Genomic DNA, 18,268 nt, shown 5'->3' with positions numbered 1-18,268 from the left:
AAAGAGAACATTTTGCCCTCCGTCTATGTGCTTCAGGCCAGGGGTGTGTTTGGGGTCTATCCGCAGGAAGTTCCTTACTGTCCAGCATTCTTAAGATTTTCATTTACTTTATCACGTGAGTTGTTTCCATGTCCCCATGTCCTAACTGTGTACAACCAAATACTGTACATTTATGAGTAAAACCCCTGTCTTTTCACATTAATCCAGTTAGTTGATCCAGCTGTGCCAAGTGACATTATACTTTTTTGTCAGTCACTTTATTTTCACTCACTTACACTCACAATGATATTTAATTGGTTCCTGAAATGAGGTATTATACAGCTGTACATAAAAAAATTACAAATGAGATAATATAAAAAAAAAAAAAAATATAGATTTTTAATATTATATATATATATATATATATATATATATATATATATATATATATATATATATATATATATATATATATATATATATATATGGATAATAATTATAATTTTTTAAATTTGTATTCATATATAAAATATAAAATATAATTATTTACATATTAAATTTTATGTTTTATTTATTAATCTTTTAATATTTATTTAACTTTATTAAGTTATTGTTGATGTTTTAAGGTTTTATATATTTTTTGAATTCAATATACATTTAATTTAATAATATTAAACATTAATTTATATATATATATATATATATATATATATATATATAATATAATGTTATTATATAAATGTATATATATATATATATATATATATATATATATATATATATATATATACATTTATATAATAACATTATATTATGCAATAATAATAATAATAATATTACAATTATTATTATTTTAGATAAATATAACTTTATTTGATTTAATCAATTGTTTTTTAATAACAATTCTAATTATTATTATTACTATTATTATTTTAATTGACCAATCTCTAAATGGCTAGTTGTCATCTGAATAATCTTCTTGAATGATATAATGATCTCTAACTACTTTGTACAGTATTTTTGTGTCTCGTCAGGACAAGCCTAGTTAGGACTTGGTGTCTGGTGAATTCAGTCTCTATGGCTCTCATTTTACTTTTGTTCTCTGTTTGACACACACACACACACACACACACACACGGAGTGGTTTAGGTAAATTCCCATCTGGGATTCTGCAGAGTCCTTCTGTTCTATGGCTTTCTTTCCCACACATGAAAATCAGAGCCATTGAGTTTGGGCAGGAAGCCACAGCGGATCCGATGACCCACCTGAGGGAGGATCTCTGCGTCGCTTACCTGCTCGACTCCCAGCGCTGTTAAGCTCCCATCCAGATGGTTTGCCTCCGTCATAATGGAGACCATTGTGTCCCTTTGGGCCTGTGAGGACGCTGAAGAGAGGCTTAGAGAGTAAAGCCCATCTCCACGTAATATCTGTCCTGTTACAAAGCCCGAGCGAAGCAGGGGTCACTCAGACTTTGCTCAAACACAAATGCCAATGACTTTGAGGCTGGGTCAGATTACACCCGATGTGGTTTTGCTTGGTCTTTGTGATTGCATTAGGTTCCTTGTGATTTGAACTGGTTCCCATGATACCCTAGAACTCGGTCTCGCTCTGAGAGACGTATGCAAAGTCAACCAAATATTGCCTGGCTGCTTTTTGAAAAGTGTGGGTTAGTGACTAACTAAAAGCAATGACACTATTAACTAGCTTTATCTTTCCCAGTAATAACCAACGTTTTCCAACTAGTAATCGTGTACAGCTTTACAACCCTGCAAACTGATAAGAAACTCATATTTAGTATTGGAAATTCTGATTTGTTCTTGTGAATCAGTTCATTCAGATGATTCATGTAAATTAACTGATCCAAAAAAGTCTATTTGTGACATTTATGTAACAGTGGAAACCCTTTCTCATTCAAGTGAATCAATTCATTCAGATGATTCATTCAAATCAACTGATTAAAAAAAAATTGCAACATTTTTGTAGCATTGGAAATCCATATTCATTCAAGTTGACTCGACTCATTCAGATGATTCGTGTAAATCAACGGATTCAAAAAAAGTCTGTTTGCAACATTTTTATAGAACTGGAAATTCTGATATTTTCCTAGTGAATCAGTTTATTCAGATGATTCATGAAAATTAACTGATTCAAAAAATCTGTGACATTTTATAGCATTGGAAATCCATTCTCATCTAAGTGAATCAATTCATTTGAACAAGTCATGCACATCAACTGATCCAGAAAAATTGTTTGCAACATTTTTGTAGCATTGGAAATCCATATTCATTCGAGATGAATCAACTCTTTCAGATGATTCGTATAAATCAACTGATTCAAAAAAGTCTGTTTGCAACATTTTTATAGAACTGGAAATTCTGATTTCTTCCAAGTGAATCAATTTATTCAGATGATTCATGAAAAGTAACTGATTCAAAAAATCTGTTTACGACATTGTATAGCATTGGAAACCCATTCTCATTCAAGTGAATCAATTCATTCAGATGATTCATTCAAATCAACTGATTAAAAAAAAATTGCAACATTTTTGTAGCATTGGAAATCCATATTCATTCAAGTTGAATCAACTATTTCAGATGATTTGTGTAAATCAACTGATTCAAAAAAGTCTGTTTGCAACATTTTTATAGAACTGGAAAATCAAATTTGTTCTTGGGAATCAGTTTGTTCAGATGATTCATGAAAATTAACAAGCATCATACATTAATAGCATTTTTAGTTAAATTCTGCATGTTTATGAATCATAATTTTTTTTATAAATCACAGTAAGTATATTAAATCTGGTAAAGTTGAACAAATCCACTCTAACTGAGATTAGTTCATTCAGAAAACGACACTGTTTTATTTGTTTATTTGTTTGTTTACTGGTGGTGCTGTGTTTGTTTGTGTTGCTATTGGTTTTGTTGGTTGGAGTATTGTTGAGTATTGTTGCTCGTTGAGGAAGTGCATCACAAACAGGAAATGAAGTCAAGAGAAAGACAATAGTGCAGGAGCTGACAGAAGTCTGAAATTTCACAAACATGACATTGTTTATTTGTGAATGTGCTTATATATGCACAATATGTCACTATTCCTGACCAATCACATTAAAGATATTCATATGAACACAAGTTCAACATTCTTTCAAGACAAGGACAGGCTTATTTTCCTCAATATATAGGAGTTATAAAGGGGTCAGGAACAGATAATTACTGAAGAATAGAGAACAGATAATTGATGTTTATTTATTTTGTTTTTTTTATTTTATTATTCACTGAATCACTGAATTTATTCAGATGATTTTTGTAAATGAACTGATAAAAAAAAGTCTGATTTGATTTTTAATTCAATTTAATAATATTTTATTTTAAATGCATTTAGTTTATTTATTTATTGTTTTATTTTTCATTGAAAATTTATTCAGGTGATTCATGCAAATGAATAATATTGTTTATTTAATTATATTTTATTTAAAATTTATTTAATTAATACATTTATTTATTTTAAATGTATTATTACTGTGATCTGTCTTTATTGCTTTAGGTATATTTATATGTTAAAGTTTAATGATGGCACCCTAACTGAGAATCATTAATTCAGTAGATTTTATTTTATTTTATTTTATTTTATAATTTAATTTATTCAGGTGAATCGTGACTGAACTAATTTTATTTTTAATATTATTCTATATTATTTTAAATGTATTTAACTAATTAATTAATTTTAAATGTATTATTTGTGTGATTTTTCTTTTATTGATTGATATTCAGATGTTCTTCCTCAGGTCATAAAATGTTAAAATGTTATAACATTTCTATCACAGTGTGTTAGTGGTGTTTAGTTACTCCGAAAAATATTTGGCTCATGTTAAATGTGTTATTTGGACAACTGAATTCTTGAAGGTAGTGTTTGTTAGAGTTGTTGAACTCCTCTCTTCAGCCGCAGTCTTGTGTTGTAGTGTTTGGGTTGCTGGGTTGGAAGAAACAGCCTGAGGCTTTGGATTCGGGAGGAATTACACAAACATCTGCTTCAGCTGGGAATGTCAGCCACAGCATTCCTCAAACCAGAGCCCGAGGGCACAGAAACTCAGCAGTGTGTGTGTGTGTGTGTGTGTGTGCCTCACACACCTGGTCTGCGTCGTGACTCAACATTGACTAGTTTTGGTCACACCTGAACCCGATCTTCCTTCCCTCCAGACAGTCTGTTTTTGCACCACAAACACTGCTGTTGCAAGGTCTGGAATCATTAAGTGTTTTTGAAAGAAGTCTCTTCTGTTCACTCATTTATTTGATTAAAAATACAGTAAAAATATGAAATATTATTATAATCAAAAAAATCCAGTTTCCTGTGTGAATCTGTGTTAAAGTGTAATTTATTTCTGTGATGCTCCGCTGTATTTTCAGCATCATTCCTACAGTCTTCAGTGTCACATGATCTTCAGAAATCATGAAGATATACTGCTCAAGAAACATTTCGGAGTATTATCAATGTTGAAAACAGTTGTGCTGCATCATATTTTTGTGGAAATTGTGATGCATTTTATTTTTCACGATTCACAGATGAATAAAAAGTTCAAAAGAAAAGCATTTATTTGAAATCAAAATAATTTGCAACATTATAAATGTCACTTTTGATTAATTTAATGCATCCTAAATTAATAAAATTATTACTTTCTTTAAAACAGTATAGTGTAGTTCAGTTCAGGTTATGAAACGTGTTTGATTTTACAGTAAAATGAACTGATGGTTTGCATATCTGCCATTTAAATGTTTTTTTGTTTTTTTTTTACAAATCAAATCCTGTAAATACGTCGTCATCATTTACATTTTCCCTTCTGAATGCATCTGCCAAATAAATCTAGTTACTGCCGCTTTAAATCACAGTTTTGATTGAATGCATTTAAAAATGATTCACATAAACACATCTGGTGTGTGGTCATCATGAAGTCTTTGTGACTCAGATCTGTGTTGGTGTGTCCAGGTCTCTCTGATGACGGTCTGCACTCGAGCTCCAGGAGGAACAGTAACAGCACTGAGGAGATTGTTCCTCCGAAGCCCCCCAGCAGAGCAGCGGTGTCTCCTGGCCCGTCCACAGCGCCCCCTGCTGTCTGTCCTCCAGCGCTGCCTTCACTTATTAACCAGGAGCTCCTGACCTCCGGTGCTCTGACGCTTCCTGGTACGAGACCGGCTGGAAAACCTACAAGAACACAGAAACAGATGCTTCGAATGCATCTAAATATTATATTCCTTACTAAAAAATTTAATAATCTAATAAATTTTTTTGAAGTTCATTGCAAACCAAATGGTAAGGCTGCATGAAGCGAGGCACTGTGTTCTTTTACACGCTTGAGCCTCATAGTGTCTCAGGCGTCTTGATGAAAAATGAACAAATTAAGAAGAAATTAGGCTAATTTAAAAACTAAGAAATTGTAATATATTAGTATTGTAATTTTACTGTAAAATATAAATATTTTTATTATTATTACAATATATTTTTTCTTAATTTTACTTAATTTCATATTTTATGTTATTTTTGAATTTCAATATTTTTATTGAATAATTCTAATAATCATTACTAATCATAATCATTATAAAATCATATTCAACTATTATGTTCAATTATATACTAATAAAAGTTTTATTGCTATTCTTTATTACTATTATTATTATTATTATTATTATCATAGTAATTATTATTATATTTAATATTAATATTATTCGTTTTTTCACCATAATGTTTTTATGTTATAATTCTAATAATCATTAATAACAAGAATTATCATTATATTATATTAAATTACATAAACATTATTGTTATTAATAATAATTATCTATAAAGTAGTAGTAGTAGTAGTATTTAATAATAATACTAATAATACAATGTGTTATTATTAATATTTTTATCATCTCCTCTTTGGATTAAAACATGTAAAATATCATTATAATTTTACAGTAATATTGATGTACAAAGTGTTTTTAAACAATTTTCTATATAGTAATTATAATCATCAATAATAATTATTATTTTTATATTAAATGAGTGCATTATATTAGATACAATTTTATAACTATTATTTATAATATTATTATTATTATCTCTTTGAAAGTCACTTTGGATAATATTATTATTATTAGTTTTGAACCATAATGTTTTTTTTAATGTAGTAATTCTAATAATCATTAATAACAAGAATTATCATGTTATATTAAATAACATAATTATCATTTTCATTAATAATAATTATTCATAGTAGCAGTGGTATTAATAATAACAATATACTTCGAACATGTATCATTATTAATATTTTTATTACTGTATTTCCTCTTTGTAAATCACTTGGGATAAAAGCATCTGCTAAATACATAAATGTAAAATATAATTAGTCATATTAATATATAGTGTTTTTATATTGTAATTATAATAATCATTATTTTTTATACTTTAATAAATTATATAACTATTATTATTTGAAAAAAGCTTTGGATAAAAGCCTCTATTAAATGCATTAATGCAAATATAATTCTAATTATAAAACGGAATGTTCGGCTCCTTGATTCTGATTGGCTGAGCCACGTTCAAAGCTGTTCTAAAGCACTCTACAAAGTAACACACACCTTTGTTTACTTCTGTGTGTTGCTCGGCAACCGCTTTGTTGGAATCTTAAGTAGATACATTGTTTGGTGGATGAAACACTTTTTGTTTATAATACCATTACAGTTTATTTGCTCTGTTTTAATTCTGTGAAACCTTATTAGGTTTATGGAATAACCGTTTTATAAATACAGTAACCCCCATGAAGCAGTGGTTTACAGTGAATTTATAACAGCTAATGGGGTTTTAGTCTCTCAGCTGTCAAACTTTCAAACTTTTTGGAGTTTGTTGCTTATAGCTTCATGTTTTAAATCACAATTGCAGATTGTATCATTAAAATGAGGTTCAGTTTGGTTAATCAGGTCATGATCTCACGTGGTGCTGCAGGTAACCAGGACCGCGGTGGCAGAGCCGTGCTGCAGGTGTGCACCAGGAACCAGGTGTGGATCGAAGCGCGCTTCACCACAGACCAGATCAGCCAGCTGCTCTGCTTCTACTGCCACAGACTGCGGTGAGAAGCGGCCCGAATCACTGACACGCTTTACTGAAACTGTGCGCTGTCACACAGCAGCTCAGGCTTTCCACTGTCTGTTTTCAGGAGGGAGAGGCGAGAGCTGGGTTTGACGGTTCTCGTTGACGCTCGCAGGCAGCCGGTCGCGTCTGCGCTCTTCTCTGCTCTGTCTGAGTTTCAGGTGAGACCAGACACAGTTCACGTCTCAAGCCCTCCACCTCATGTCAGGGACCAATGTTTTACTGATCTAAAAGAGCCCCAAGGGAAAGTCTCGAGAAACAGAAAGCCCTCTGCATATAATGCGTTTATTAAAAACCTTTGAAATATTCATCATATATAAAGTATTTGAATGTCTATTCATAATAAAATCTGAAAATATTTTTATTTTTAAATATGCACGTTGATCCTTGTTCGTAAGACTAATATGTTGAAAACACAACTAAAAAAATGCTTCTTGTCTCTTCACATTCAATTATGAATTACATTAATCATGTAAATGACAGCCTGCTTTAAAAAAAATAAAATAAAATAAAATAAAAATTATATATTTTGTTATAGTTTGTTATAAATCTATTAGTTTTGGATCCATTTTTATTTTTGTATTTTCCTTTTTTTATTTTCCTTTTTTTTGTGTGCATTTGTCATTTTTTATTGTTTTAGGTTTATATATATATATATATATATATATATATATATATATATATATATATATATATATATATATATATATATATATATATATATATATGCAGTATACATAGTTTTTATTACATCATATTTTAGTCAAAGTAATATTTATTTGGAAACTAGCTTTTTTATACTCTTTCTTTTCAAGTAAAGTATTTTTTTTAATGTTTTGAATTTTAGTTTCAGTTTTAGTTTGAATAATGTGCATCAGTGTCTGGTTTGGTTGTTAGTCACTCCAATTAATCACATAAAGTTGGTGTAGAGTTTGACAGCTGTGTAAAATCAGCACTGACTCACATATTCTGTCACACAGTTGCTCACTAAAGCCAGAAACACTGCACTGAACCGCGCTCGTACATTACCATGCTGCGATCAAACCTTTGACACGCTTTAGGACGCAGTGATGGAAGAAAAGCGTCTGTGTTCACACACGCGTCGAGAGGGTTCTGAGTGTAAAGTTGAGACTCTTTTCTGCACGCTAACTGTTGAATGCATGGTTCACGTCAAATATCTGAAAGAAAGTCTGTCCTCAGGGTTTGAGACGAGGCCTGTGCGAGCATGTCTTAAAAACACTCAGAGAAAATGATCGGCCCCAGCATGCAAAATATGAGAGAAGAGGGAGTGTTTCTCCACTTAAATATGTTCTTAATAGCACTGGTACATGCAATAACTGATCTAAACTCTCTAAAGTCTTTGTGATTGTTTTTGTTTGACTTTTTTCCCCAATGTTAAGTCGGCACAAAACGCAAAAAATGTATTAAATCACAAAAATGCTAAATAAAAATAAATAATATATGTTTTAAATAAACGACAATCAAAATTAAATACTAACAAATAATTAATAAGATTATAAAAATGTTAAATAAAAATACATATTTTAAAATAAAAAACATTGAAATAAAATATTTGCTAAAAATGTTAAAAATGCTATATTAAAATAATTGATTTTTGAAAAAAAAAATCAAAATAAATTACTAAGTAATAATTGATTAAATCATAAAAATGCTAAATTAAAATAAATAATTGAAAAACTATCAAAATAAAATACTAATAATATTAATATTAAATATTAAATCACAAAAAATGCCAAAATCATAATAAATAATTTCAAATAAAAGAATCAAAATAAAATATTTGCTAAAAATTTATTAAATCCCAAAAATAATTAATAATCAATATTTAAATAAAAAACAATCAAAATAAATTACTAACTAATAATAAATTAAATCACAAAAATGCTAAATAAAAATAAAAATATTTTCAAATTAAAATATTCAAAATAAAATATTTGCTAAAAAGTAGTTAAATTATAAAAATATTAAATGAAAATAATACATAACTAAAATAAAAAGAATCAAGATTGAACACTTAGTAAAAAAGATTCAATAATTTGTTTACCTGCATATCATGTCACAATTACCGTAACCCTCAATAGAGAACCATGAATATGTGAATGTTTTGTTAAATTATTGACATATTAATTTAAGTAACTCAGACAACATTATGGCAAAAAGGCGAATCCCTGATTTAATGTTTGGTCTTTGTAATTTTCCTTATTTTTTATTTTTATTTATTTATTTATTTATATTTTAAAATTTTGAGTTCATGAGTTGAAAAAAATCAACTAATTATAAAAATGCTCAATTTAAATAAAATCAAAACACAAAAAATACCTGGTTTACCTGCATGTTCTGGTTTACCACCATTAACCACCATTAGAGAACCATAAACATGCAATTGTGTTGTTAAATAATTGATAGAGAAGGTTTTTGATTTATTAACACTTATAGATTTGCTCTGTCCCGCCAGACTCTTGTCCCCAATGCACTTTACTCAGTTTTGATTCTGATGGACCGAGATGCAGCAGTGAAAGTGGAGCGAGACGTCTCAGTTCCTGTGAGTAAATGACTGTCTGTCGTTCAGTTTGAGTCAGTTGGTGTTTATGTGAACTGCTCCTCTCTGTTCTTGTGCAGTGTGAAGTCCTGACGTCTCTGAAAGCTCTGCAGAAGCACATCGACTCGTCGCAGCTCACCAGAGACTTTGAGGGCACCTTCCCATACGACCACAGCCACTACATTCAATTCAGACAGGTGCACAAAACAGGGTTTCATGAATGTTTTTATCAGCCGAAACACTTTGACCTGAAATGTTCACCTCTAAGCTCCCATCCTGAGGTTTTAATCTGATATTTCAATAATTTAACCACACACACACACATATATATATATATATATACATACATTAGGGCTGTCAAATTCATCAATATTGCATCCAAAACAAGTTTGTGTTTACATCATATATATGTGTGTGTACTGTGTATTTATTATGCAGGGCCCAGCTCAATGCGATTTTTATTATTATTTATATTTTATGATATTACTATTGTTATTAATAGTATTATTATTATTATTATTCATTTGTATTTATTATTCTGCCCTAAAACTAATAGGACGGACCAAAAAAAAAAAAAAATCATAATAATACTTTTGCAAACTAGTCCTAGTTTTTTCATCAGTGTCAGCAAAAGCAGTGTAGTGCTGATGTTTGATAATAATAATTTTATATATGTATCTATATATATAGATATATATATAAAAGAAGCTCCCTAAAGAGGCATACAAACATTTATAAAAATAATTAGCTATCACTGTAATGGTTATAAAGCTAAAAAATTATATTTTTATGGTAAATTACCTAAAATGGTATATTTCATCCCTGATTTAGGTGTTTAGAGGCTTGCTAAATAATATCAAATATTGTTTTAAGTGACCGTTTCAAATTTAACCCTGATATTTGAACCCTGATATTTATTTTACATTTTTATGATTTAATTATTAGCTTGTTTTCAGCTCACAAATCCAGTTTGGCAAACCCTGAGCTACTTTAAAACTTTTGCATTTGTGAGGAAGAAGATATTCATGATTCAAGCGCTTTATTGTCATATGTACTAGTACAAGGAAAATCTGACTTTGTTTACTCCTCACGAGAATGAAGTGGTTGAAGGGGAACAAATATAACTTAACATAGAAAATAAAGGATATACAGTAAAGTAAAAACCAAAAAGAATAAGAAAAATAAACAAATATAGCACACAAAAAAAATACAAAAACTTTTACACTTTAAAAATATGCTTAAATTACACTTTATACACTTGCCTAAACTTTAAAAAGACACTTAAATTACACTTTAAACAATAACATAAACTTAAAAAAAGACACTTAAATTACACTTAAAATACACTTTAAACACTTACATACAGTTACACTTAAATTACAATTTATACATTTTATAAATCAACTTTAAAAAAAATCTTAAATTACAATTTATACACTTTATTAATAAACTTTAAAAATACACTTAAATTACACAAAAAATTACACTTTACACACTTACATACAGTTTAAAATTACACTTAAATTACAATTTATACACTTACCTAAACTTTGAAAAGACACTTGAATAACACTTTATACACTTTAATAATAAACTTAATTTGCACTTTATATTACCTAAACTTTAAAATTACATTAAATTACAATGTATACACTCACATACAATTTAAAATGACATTAAATTACAATTTATACACTTACATACACTTTACAATTACTCTTAAATTACAATTTATACACTTTCACTAAAAAAAACACTTAAATTGCACTTTATAAACTTACATACACTTTAAAAAATACACTTAAATTACACTTTACACACTTACGTAAACTTTTCAAAGACACTTACATTACACTTAAATTAAATTGTACACACAGACTTTAAAATTACTCTCAAATTACACTTTATAAACTCACATACACTTTAAAAAATACACTTAAAATACACAGAAAATTAAAATGCACTTAAAAAGCAAAAACAATTGTGTTGAACTTATTTCTTTTTATCCGCTAACAGAAAATCGAACCGTTTGCTGTGAGCTGCAGCTCTGCGATCGCTTCTCTTCAAAGCTCCATCAAGACGCTGAACAGCATCGGCAGTCTGGAGACGTCTGAGGTAATACTGTCGACAGGAACTGTTTGATTTTAGGTCGTTTTCTGCAGCACAATTGAAAATTATTTAAATTGTTTTGTTTACTGGTGTTCCCTTTGCTAAGCCCCAACTTTAAACATATCACTGACCAATCCAAGCTTAGCAAATGTTGCCTTTTGTTTTTGTTACTTTGTAATGTTTTTTTTTAAATGTAACACAATGCAAGTTCAGCGGAGGGGTGGAGCTTCACACAGGCTGATTTGAATATTGATCGTCTGTAGGAGGTGTCAGAGGTCATCAGCCAGCAGAAGAGTCTCATGAAGAGCGTTCTGGACGACAACAAACTCAACCGCCTGCGGCTGGAGGGCGGCACCTTTCTGGCCCGAATCAGGAAAGAGGAGATGTGTGAAAATGAGAACTACAGGTACTGCCTTCATCAGAGGACTGATAGATCCTTACATTGAGTAGAAAAGCTTTAATAGGATACTGGCATATCAGGATTGCTCTTAAAAAGCTGCATGACACTGCCATTAGTTTATTTACTTCCAGCGCTGTTTTATTAATTACACGAGTAAATGCATGCACACACACAATCAAAACACTCCTGTCAATCACTGTCAGGTTGAATTATGTCATAAACACATCATCCACTCCTTTAAATTCAACCTAAATGACTCTAAAACAATGTATAAAAAAACTTTTCAGGCGTAACAATATACATTTGAGCTAAATTATTTTTCAGAATTTAATTATTATTACCTCACTGACATAGTTTTTTCTTGTTTAAAGTATACATCTGAGACAAATACACTTCATTTAAGTCTTATTGTTTGCAATTTTGTTTGTCAGTGAATACATCATTTATATTTTTTTAATTTCTAGTTTATTTGTTTGTTTGTTTTGCATATACGCATGCATGTCATCAAAACACTTCTGTCAATCACTGTCAGATATAATTCTGTCATGCATGTCATAAATCCACTTTAATTCAACCAAAATGCCACTTACATAAATAAATTAATACCTAAAAAAAAACATAATTGTTATATTGTCTTCTTTTAAGTAAAAATATCCAAACAGCCTTCAAACAATATGCATTTAAAGAAAATTATCTTAAATTTTGTTAAATATTATTTATTACGCCACTTTGAAAGTCTCATAAAATGTATTATTTCGATTTTTTTTACATTTTAAATAAAAATAAATATAAATGAATCAATATGAATTTATTACATTTATTTTACTATAAAAATATATTTAAAAAAATTCCATTTTCCAAAGATTTCTACTCAATTTAACAGGAAAATAATAAAAATTAAATGTACATTAATTTTAATAATAGGAATGGTACAGTATATGAACGTAGATAAAAAAAACAAAAAACTGACACTTCATCATGCAATCTTGAGAAAGTTTTATCTTTTGCTCCATGCATAAAATAAGAGATCACAAAAAGTTTTTAGGTCAAGTGATGTTTAAAACCCCTGATGTTCTAGAGCTGTCCCTGTGGTATTTGACTGGAGCTGTAGTTGAAGCTGATGTTGTGTCTTGTGTAGAGACGCTGTGGATCTGGTCAGTGCACTGTATAACCAGGTGGATGAAGAGGTCCATAAACTGGTCATTCTGTCGAATAAATCCCTGCAGCAGCTGGAGACGCTCCTGGAGCTGCGCGTCTTACAGGAGAGACATCAGGAGGTCAGAGACGGGATTCCTCCCATTCATTTTCCCCACAGACACATCTGATCATTAGAAATCTCTGAACGTGGAAAAAATAAGGCATTGTGGATTATGCAAGCAAATCACTCAGGGGTTTGTGTTTTTGTACAAAATCCCACATTAACTATTAAAAATCTGCTTGTCTGTGGAGTAAATGAATGTACCTTGATTGTCACAGTTATATTTAAATATTAGTTGATTATTGGAAAGAGTATGTGCTGATGGTGTTTGTCTGTATCTGTCCTCAGGTTAAGAAGTGGTTTTATGTGGAGAGCGAGAAACATTTGGCTCCTCTGGACTCCTATAGTCTCTCTCTGAGCTCCATTCAGGACATGAGACAGAGTCTGGCCCAATTCATGGAGGAGTCCACCGTAAGAGCTTCATGTGCCGAATGCTTTGATGCATCACAGAAAGATTAAAGAAAGATTGTATTTTATTTTATTTTATTTTATTTTTTATATATATATATAGTAATTTTATGAATCACAGAAATATATAAGAGAGCTGGCATTTTACTGTCCCAGGCTGCTCTTGGTGAATTTAAATGAGTTCAAGAACATGTTTCAGTTTTAACAACAATCAGAAAATTTTAAATAGACACCTAAGGTATGAATCCTGAATGTAACAAAAAATTATGTATTCTTTAAATTGTAATTGCATCTTATTTTTTTATTTTTGATTTTGTAATTTCATTTAATTTTATTTAGTTTATTTTTTTTATTTTTAGCTTTATTTTATTTTATTTTATTTTATTTATTTTTATTTTTTGTTTTGTTTTGTTTAATTTAATTTATCTACTTGATATTAAAATCTGTAAAGTAAACATATTTATGCCAGGGTTATTAGCATTAATTAAAACTAAAACACACACACAAATCTCTTATAACAGTAAATAACAGTGTTTGTATTTCATTCTATATACATAAAAAAATTTTTTGATGCCATAAAGGTCAGTGTGTAGGGAAACACTGAGGTGAATTAGTGGGTCATCTGAATGATTAACTAGTTCTCTTGCTCCTCTAATTTGCTCCTGTAGGAACAGCAGAAGAAAGCCGCAGAGTTACTGAGGGAATCTAAAGCCAGTTCAACGTTTCTGGAGCTCAAAGAGCACATCAGCTCCGTCCTGCAGCGCAGCGAAACACGCAAGAATGAACTGGACGTCCTGCTCAAACTCTACGAGTTCTACGAATCGGTAAAGAGATGTTTCTGGATTGTATTATGTTTAGTTAGCTGGATCATGTCAGCTGTTGTGAGGATAAGTATTGGTCGACTGATATAGGGTGCGAAATTGAATTAAAAGACAATTAAAGCATACTAAATGATACAATTTATTTTTTATTACATAATACTGTACTGGAATAATTGTAAATAAATAATTTAGAAAATTAAGATGTAAAAAAAAAATTATATAAATATATATATATTATAAAAAAGAAAGAATAATAAAAAGAAAGCAACTTACCCTCCTCCATCCCCAGCTCCTCCTTATATGGGCACATTGTCACTTAACGTCTCATCCAATGAAACAATCTGTCAGCTAATCGCTGCTAATCTTTTCCAGACCTGTTTCACTTCTGCATGGAATTTTATATCTGTTGCATATAAAAAAATAAATTGCATTAGGCTTCGGGGGTTTCAGAGCTCAGTGACAGCTCAGAAGAATCTGAACCCTTCAGAGCAAAGCCTGCCATCAAAATAATGAAATACATAAATAAAAACGACAAAAGCAAAACGTGGAAAAGGGAAAAGACAGTTACTAAAAATTTAACTAAAATCAGAACGAACTGAAAATATACAAATGAATCCTAACTTATCATTTAAATAAAATTTTCAAAATAAAAGTCCCAACCCACGACACTTATCAGCCAGACAGAAAAAATGATACAATAATTAAAAAAAGCACTTCTGATCATGTGTTAAACTGTGTGTCATGCAGGCGGACCAGTGGTTGCTCCACTGTCAGGAGTATTTTTCCCAGCTAAAGCGGGATGATAACGCGGTCGGTTTGACGCCGGCCGTGCTGCAGGTCCTGCAGGACTATCACAGCGAGGCCACGAAGTTCTCATTGGAAAACTTCAGCTCGCTCAACCAGATGGTGCTGAAGCTCAAGAGTGAGCAGGAGCTGCATCACTGGAGCAGCGTCTGGCAGCAGTGCCAACAAACCAAACAACAGCTGGAGGAAATGCTGGCCAAAGCCCAAACTGCTGACGGTAAAACATCAGCCAGAGACATTCGTAATGCTAGAAATAATCAGACAAAAATAAACCTGTATTTTACTGTTGTTCTGTACAATAAAATAATAATAATTGACATATCTTTGACCCTGGAGCACAACACCAGTCATAAAGGTCGATTATTTTAAACAGAGATTTTTACTGTACATAATCTCTCCATTGATATATGGTTTGTTAGGATCTGACAATATTTGGCCGAGATACAACTATTGGTAAATCTGGAATATATAATATACCTGTTCTACTCATGACTGCTTTTTGTGCTCCATGCTCAAAAAAGTTATTATATTTTTACCACCATTTAAAATTTTTACTGTATTGTGTTATTTTGTATGAATAATATATTTCTGCATTGATGATGATGATTATCATTATTATTAAATACTCTGTTTTTTTATGGAATCATATTATATTAGTAATATATTTTTATTGATTATTATTATTATTATTATTATTATTATTATTATTATTATTATTATTACTATTACTATTTTTATTAAATCTCAGTTGTTTATTTCACAATATAGTATTATATATTAGTAATATAATTTTTATTTTACAGTAAAGTGCTATTATTACAGGTATATATTAATCATATATTTTTTAAGTTAAATATTATAATTATTACATGTTTTTTTATTTTGCAGTATAGTATTATTATATATTCATTGTTTATTATTATTGTAAATAAATACTTATTTTTATTTTACAGTTCTGTCCGACACATATATATATAAATATATTTCTGCATTTTATTGTATTATATTCACATTTTATTGTTTGGTTTTTATTATTGTGTGTGTGTGTGTGTGATAACTCCCTTTATGTTTCTGATTGTGTCCGTCTGCGCTCACAGAGATGTTACTGAACCCTTCAGAGACCCAGAACGGACTGGACTCCTCCGATGTTCCCGCTCGGAGCTCTTCTTCACAGTCGTGTTTTGAGGATGAAGATGAGAAGCCACATTCAGCAGGTCCGTTTTCCAGAAGCCAGTTCCCGTTCCCCTTTCCCCCGGAGAGCGACAAGCCTTCGTCGTCTGTGTTTGAGGACACCGACAGTGACTGCACCGTCGACTCGTCCATCTCGTGCCACTCCGAGCCCTTGATGCGCCTCCGCAAACAGCCGCTCAAGAAGATCATGAAGAAGACCCTGAGCTACGAGCTGCCGGCGCGGGACAAAGCTCATGGCTACACCGGCGTCTACATCCGAGGACTGCAGGTCACCAATAACGTCTGCGTGGAGACGAAGCTACAGCGGCCAGCCGTCACGAGCCCAGCGCTGGGCCGGAGCCGAAGCATGTCGTCCCCGTCACGCGTTCAGTCCAGGCTCAGCGACGGAGACGTCAAGAGACACAGCGGGTGAGCAAACACAATTAAGACGGACATAAATGTGCCCCTGGTGGACAAATCCAGTAATAACAGTCAATTTCTGGAAATTGAATAAATCATCTTTCAATTGATGTATGGTTTGTTAGAATCAGACAATATTTGGCCAAGAAAATCTTTCTTTGGAATTTGAGGGTGCAAAAAAAAAATCACATTTAAAGTTGTCCAAATTCTTAGCAATGCATATTACTAATAAAAAAATTAGGTGTATGTAAATTTTTACTGTAGGAAATTTACTAAATATCTTCATGGGACTTAATCTTTACTTAATATCCTACTGATTTTTGGCATGAAAGAAACATAATTAATAATCTGGCCCATAAAATGTATTTTTGGCTATTGCTACAAATATACCCCAGACACTTAAGACTTTAAATATATTTTTTATTAAAATAATGATAAATCAAACATAAATAATAATAATAAAAATAACAATATTTGTATTTTTACTGTTAATCTATGAAACATAAATTTGTATTATTATTAATACTAAAAATAATAACTATAATAATAGTTGTTATTATTATTATGTTGTTTTTTATATTATAATGTCATCATTACTTTACTGTATATATGTATATATAAATACATATGTATTTATTTATTTGTTTAAATTTTAGAATTAAATAAATAGATATTTTATTAAATAAAATAAAAGACAGCTTTAAATATGGGTAATGATAGTAAATAATGGGGTTAATTGGTAAATATTAATAATAGTAGTAGTACTTATTTGTATTTTTACTGTTGTTCTGTTTAAAAAACTAATAAAATAAAATACTAGATTTGTTTTATTTTACAGTTTAGTATTATTAGCGTAGAAATATATTTCTTTATTGATTTGTTTAAATGTTATAACTAAATGAAATAATAAAATAACCATAAAAATATTATTTTATTGCTATTATTATTAACTGTTCAGTTAAATGTTACAGTGTAGTATTATTACTTTAGTAAAACTAGTAATATTAATTGAATATAATTATATTTAATATAATATGAATATAAATATAAATAAATATTAATATTAATTTATTTTATCACATTTTATTAAAAAGCCTAATTAATAATTATAGTTTAATAATAATAATAATAAAGACATATTTGTGTATAATTTAATGAATTAATGTTTAATAATAAATAATAATTTCATTTTTAAAATGATGATGTGACGATGATAATAA

The 18,268-nt window shown here is 30.1% G+C and overlaps 1 protein-coding gene across 8 annotated transcripts in view; it reads left to right on the top strand.

Moving 5' to 3' along the window:
• The window catches only part of zgc:158766 (uncharacterized protein LOC100009641 homolog), a 67,921-nt gene that overhangs the window by 33,474 nt on the left and 16,179 nt on the right, over window positions 1-18,268 (top strand). For all 8 annotated transcript variants that reach the window (XM_052617818.1, XM_052617819.1, XM_052617820.1 and 5 more), the window contains 12 exons: window positions 4,957-5,151; window positions 6,955-7,078; window positions 7,166-7,259; window positions 9,575-9,661; window positions 9,739-9,855; window positions 11,675-11,773; window positions 12,031-12,173; window positions 13,306-13,444; window positions 13,714-13,836; window positions 14,502-14,657; window positions 15,402-15,675; window positions 16,556-17,057. In XM_052617818.1, coding sequence (XP_052473778.1) covers window positions 4,957-5,151; window positions 6,955-7,078; window positions 7,166-7,259; window positions 9,575-9,661; window positions 9,739-9,855; window positions 11,675-11,773; window positions 12,031-12,173; window positions 13,306-13,444; window positions 13,714-13,836; window positions 14,502-14,657; window positions 15,402-15,675; window positions 16,556-17,057 — 2,053 coding nt within the window. The remainder of the gene's footprint in view (window positions 1-4,956; window positions 5,152-6,954; window positions 7,079-7,165; window positions 7,260-9,574; window positions 9,662-9,738; window positions 9,856-11,674; window positions 11,774-12,030; window positions 12,174-13,305; window positions 13,445-13,713; window positions 13,837-14,501; window positions 14,658-15,401; window positions 15,676-16,555; window positions 17,058-18,268) is intronic.

This window comes from Carassius gibelio, chromosome A16, assembly GCF_023724105.1.
Source record: "Carassius gibelio isolate Cgi1373 ecotype wild population from Czech Republic chromosome A16, carGib1.2-hapl.c, whole genome shotgun sequence".
Taxonomy (NCBI): Eukaryota; Metazoa; Chordata; class Actinopteri; order Cypriniformes; family Cyprinidae; genus Carassius; species Carassius gibelio.
This window is presented reverse-complemented; position numbering and strand designations above follow the sequence as displayed.